Source organism: Chinchilla lanigera, unplaced genomic scaffold (assembly GCF_000276665.1).
Source record: "Chinchilla lanigera isolate Chin_1 unplaced genomic scaffold, ChiLan1.0 scaffold00041, whole genome shotgun sequence".
NCBI lineage: Eukaryota > Metazoa > Chordata > Mammalia > Rodentia > Chinchillidae > Chinchilla > Chinchilla lanigera.
Window position 1 is genome coordinate 218,760 of NW_004955442.1, and position 4,835 is coordinate 223,594.

General features: G+C 37.2%; 1 protein-coding gene across 1 annotated transcript in view; it reads right to left on the minus strand.

The window, feature by feature from the left end:
- Positions 1-4,835, minus strand: part of Pdxdc1 (pyridoxal-dependent decarboxylase domain containing 1) — a gene marked incomplete in the record, with an annotated part of 50,604 nt that overhangs the window by 30,777 nt on the left and 14,992 nt on the right. Inside the window, 1 exon segment of the mRNA XM_005391842.2 lies at positions 3,523-3,603. Within this exon segment, the coding sequence (XP_005391899.2) occupies positions 3,523-3,603 (81 nt within the window).

Here is a 4,835-nt window from a genome sequence, read left to right on the forward strand (position 1 = left end):
GTCAAATGGGACCTCTAATCCCAGTTTTTTGAGGAATCTCCACACTGATTTCCACAGTGGTTGTACCAGTCTACCCTCCCACCAACAGTCAAGAAGGAACCCTTTTTCCCCACAGCCCCGCCAGCATGTGTTACTGATTGATTTTTTGATGACAGCCATTCTTTCTGGGGTAAGATGGAATCTCAGTGTTGTTTTTTAATTGACATCTCTGGGATGACCAATGATGCTGAACATGTTTTCATATATTTATTTGCCATCTGTATTTCTTTATCTGGGAAGTGTGTATTCATCTCAGATGCCCATTTTTGGATTGGGTCTTTGAATTTGGGGGTCTGACTTTTTTTAATTCTTTGTATGTTCTAGATAGAAGTCCTTTGTCTAAGGGACAGCTGGCTAAAAATTTTTCCCAATTTGTGGGTTTCCTTTTCACTCCGGTGATTTCTTTTAATGTACAAAAACTTTTTAATAAGAGGAGATCCCAGTTGTTGATTCTTTGATGTATTTCCCATGCAGTTTGGTTTTTGTTCATGAACTCCCTGCCAAACCTTATCTTTCTCTTCAAGATTTCTACCTACTTCCTCTTCCCATAGATCTAGTGTTTCTGTTTTAATATTTAGGTCTGTGATCCATTTTGACTTGAGTTTGGTGCATGGTGATAGACATAGGTCTAGTGTTAGTCTCTGGAATGTGGAGATCCAGTTTTTCCAGCACCATTTATTAAAGAGGCTATTTTTCTTCCAGGGAACATGTTTGGCCCCTTTGTCAAAGATAAGAGGGCTGAGTGTGTTTGTAGTTGTGTCTGCATCTTCTAATCTGTTCCCTTCATCCTCAGGTCTGTTTTTCTGCCAAGTACCATGCTTATTTTATTACAGGGACTTTGTAGTATAATTTCAAGTCAGGGATTGTGATGTCTCCTGCCTTGCTTTTGTTTCTTAGGATTGCCATTGCTATTCTAGGTCACTTCGGGTTCCAGATGAATTTTAGGAATGTTTTCTCCAGATCTGTGAGTTATGCTAATGGGATTTTGACCAGGATTGCATTAAATCTGTTCAACAATTTTGGGAGTATGGCCATTTTCACAATGTTGGTTCTTCCTATTGATGAGCAAAGAATATCTTTCCATTTTCTGAAATCCTCTTCAATCTCTTTTTTCACAGTGCTGTAATTTTCAATGTATACATCTTTTACTTACTTTGTTAGATTGATACCTAAGTTTTCCATATTTTTGGATGATATTGTGAAGGGTGTGGCTTCCCTAATTTCTCTCTCAGTGAGTTTGTTGTTTGTGTACAAGAATACTATTAATTTCTGAGTGCCGACTTTGTATCCTGCTATGCTACTGAATTGGGTTATTAAATTTAGAAGTCTTTTCGTGGAGTTTTTGGGGTATTCTATGTAGAGTTAATCATCCCTCTTTTAGAAGAGAAGATTTATTTGTAGCTTTTGGAAAGAAGTGTTCTCAATCCTAAAGTCCTTAAATGAAAAAATAAATACCCTTTATTGAGCATATGCAAACCACTTTCAAATAATTTCCTTTTAAGATATTAAATATCAGCCTTAAGAAGTACAGAGGAGGGGCTGGAGGGCTACAGCTCAGTGGCAAAGCATTTGCCTACCAGGCACTAGGCCCCGGGATCTAACCCCTAAACTAAAACCAAACCAAACCAAAAAAAAAGAAGGGTATAACTAGGATAAAATGAGTAGAAAACACTTCTAAAATTACTAGAGATCAATTTCTGGCATCAGATGTACTGAAAATAATACAGCACATTCAAGGGAAGTTAGGTACTTTTTTGTTTTACATTTAATTAAAATGGATGGATCAATTTCCTTTATAAAGAATAACTATAAATACAAGAAATAAGTTACAACTACTAACTGTCAACAATAAGAAAAACACAAAGAACCAAATAAGATCATGGGCACAAGACAGTTCACAAAAAAGGAAATACAAATACTATAAGTCTTAAAATATACATAAAGAGACTTAACCTGATTCATAAGAAAAATAATTTTAAATTATGCTGAAATATCTCACCAGAATACAGCTTTTCAATTATTAAAGACCCTTAAATTTGATAACACCATTGCAGGCAAAGATATGGGAAATGAAATATTTTCATATATTACTAATGGGACTGTGAACTAGCGTAACTCCAAAGAGGAAAATACAGTACTATCTGTTGGAATTCCAAATGAACATACTACCTTACCCCCAATCACATTTCTAAGATTTCACCCTCTAGACATTTGCCTTGTAAGAAATGACACATTCTTAGCATACACCTAATATCCCAGGTGTGATAGCATATACCTAAAATCCCAGTACTCTGGGAGTCTGAGGCAGGAGCACAGTTTGAGTCCAACTTGGGGACTGGGGATATAGTTTAGTGGCACAGTGCCTGCCTGGCACACAAGGTCCTGAGTTCGATTCCCAGTACCAAAATGAAAAAAACAACTTGGGCAACTTAGTAACTTTGAGACAATCTCAAAATTTTAAAAAGCTGGGGAAGTAGCTCAGTGTAAAGGTCCTGAGTTCAGTCCCTACTATCAAAAGAAAGAAAAGGAGAGTGGGGAGAAATGACATGTCCAAAGTCACTAGCTGCAGTGAAGTTTTTTCCAATAAAATATGAACAGGAGACTAGTTAAATAAAATACAGGTCAATCATTCAAAGTAAATACCTCTGAAAGGTAAAGCTCCTTTTGGCTCATACGCAGTGAACTCTGGCAGAGTGGGAAAAAAGCAGGGTGCTGACCATGGGCATATTATGTTTTGGAAAGGATGGGTATAGACATTTTGCTTGTGTATACACACATGTAATCTAGGGAATGAAGCATATAAAAGAAACTGGTAATACTGTCTATCTGTAGGAAAGAGAATCCAGGAGGCAGACGTAGAAAGGAAAACTCTTTGTATGTACCCTTTTTCATCTACTGAATTCTGAGTAAGAACACATTATTACAAAAATTTAAAACATTAAAGACAAAATGAAATTAGATAGCTAAATAGATGAATAAATAAAACACCTGGATGATTCCCACACAACGTGAATTATCACCAATCAAACTGCAGCAATTCTAGCAAGCAGAAGTGGAAAAGCACACACTTATTTTCCAGTCCTTCTGGAGGCCCCTTTGGTAGGACCCCATATGATAAAAATTATAGGATCTAATTTTACTTATTTATTGAAATATTATTTTTTCTGAGACAGGGTCTCATTATGTAATTTAGGCTGGCCTTGAACTCATGGCAATCCTACTGCCTCAGCCTCCTGCATGCTGGGATTACAGATGTGTACCAACATGCCTGGTTAGATCTAATTTTAGTAAATGCCTTCCTTTTACAAAATATATTACCTAAAATACATGAATTATTTTTGAAATGAGAAAAGATCTCACTATGATACGAACTCTTAATGCAATACACAATTTCTTATTAGCGTCACTTGTCAGAATGGAATTGCTAATGAAATCAAGAACACACAGACTTTCAAAGGGGAGTTGGCAATCATTCTCCATTACCGGGTACTCTGGGGCTCCACATCGTCATCTCCATGCATCAGATTCTGAACCAGCTGTAGGATGCTCACCATATCTTGTCCACTGCAGAATAAAAAGAGTTGATGGGCCAGTGGAGAAAATGTGTGCATACTTACTCACTTACACACACACACCTCTCCCACTCTACCCACAACCATTTCTCTCCTCCAAGCCAGCTTTAGTAAGGTTTTTAACTTTTTTTTTTAATTGAGTGGCTACATGATAAAAGAGGTATGTTGAGATACAGTTTACACTTTAAAAAAACATTAAACTTCCAGTTAAACTGAATTCTGATTATCTTATTTGCAATTAACTCTTCTACCTAAATGTGAGTTTGGTTTTTAAAATCCTCACCAGCAATATTTCTATACCAGCTCACTTGAATCTTGGAGTAGAAATAGAGAATATTTAGAAAGTGTTAAAAAGTCAAAAGTCCATTTAAGATGGTGGAAGGGTCCAGCACAGTGGTACTTGCCTAGAATCCCAGCCCAGTAGTAGAGCATTTGGCTCATACAGACTCAATCCCAAATACCCCCCCGCCACACACACACACACACACACACACACACACACACACACACACACGGAGTCACAAAAGCAAGAATACCCTAATGCTACTGGTCCACCTTTTTCACTCCACCTAGGAGACTTGTCTACTTACATCAACAGCATTAAACATGTAATGCAATCATTAATCTTTCCCAAGCTGGGAAACTTGAGATCCACTTAGAATATAAACAGATTTCTTTCTATCCAAGATATGTTACTCATTGCTTATTACACAACAAGGCAGAAAATTATGAGAATTCAAATGGCTAAAGTAGTAAGCAACAGCAAGGCAACTTGTTATGTACTAATGTAAAAATGTTATTTCTACTAATAAGAAAATGACTAATAAAAATTTCCTCTTTCAAAAGAGAAGTACTGTCAATGCTAAAAAATCCACTCTTCCCAAAGTGATGACCTTCAAATAAGAGGGAGCCCCTCAGACATTGCAGAGGTTAACACAAGGAGGAAAACTTGAGGCACACTGAGGTGTTAGCCTTGTGACCTTGAATAAGCTATCCCAACTTGCTAAACCCTCATGTTATAAAAGGTGACGGCAAAATCAGATAGTGCCTATAAAGCACTTAACCCTATACCTAGCATGTATTGGTCTCAAATATTTGATACTGGCAGAAAATGTGAATACTCCTGACCACTGGTTTTAATGTCAGTCTGAGAGCTGGGTGTGGTGGCACATGCCTGTAATCCCAGTACTTGGGAGGCTGAGGCAGGAAGATCGTTGCAAGTTT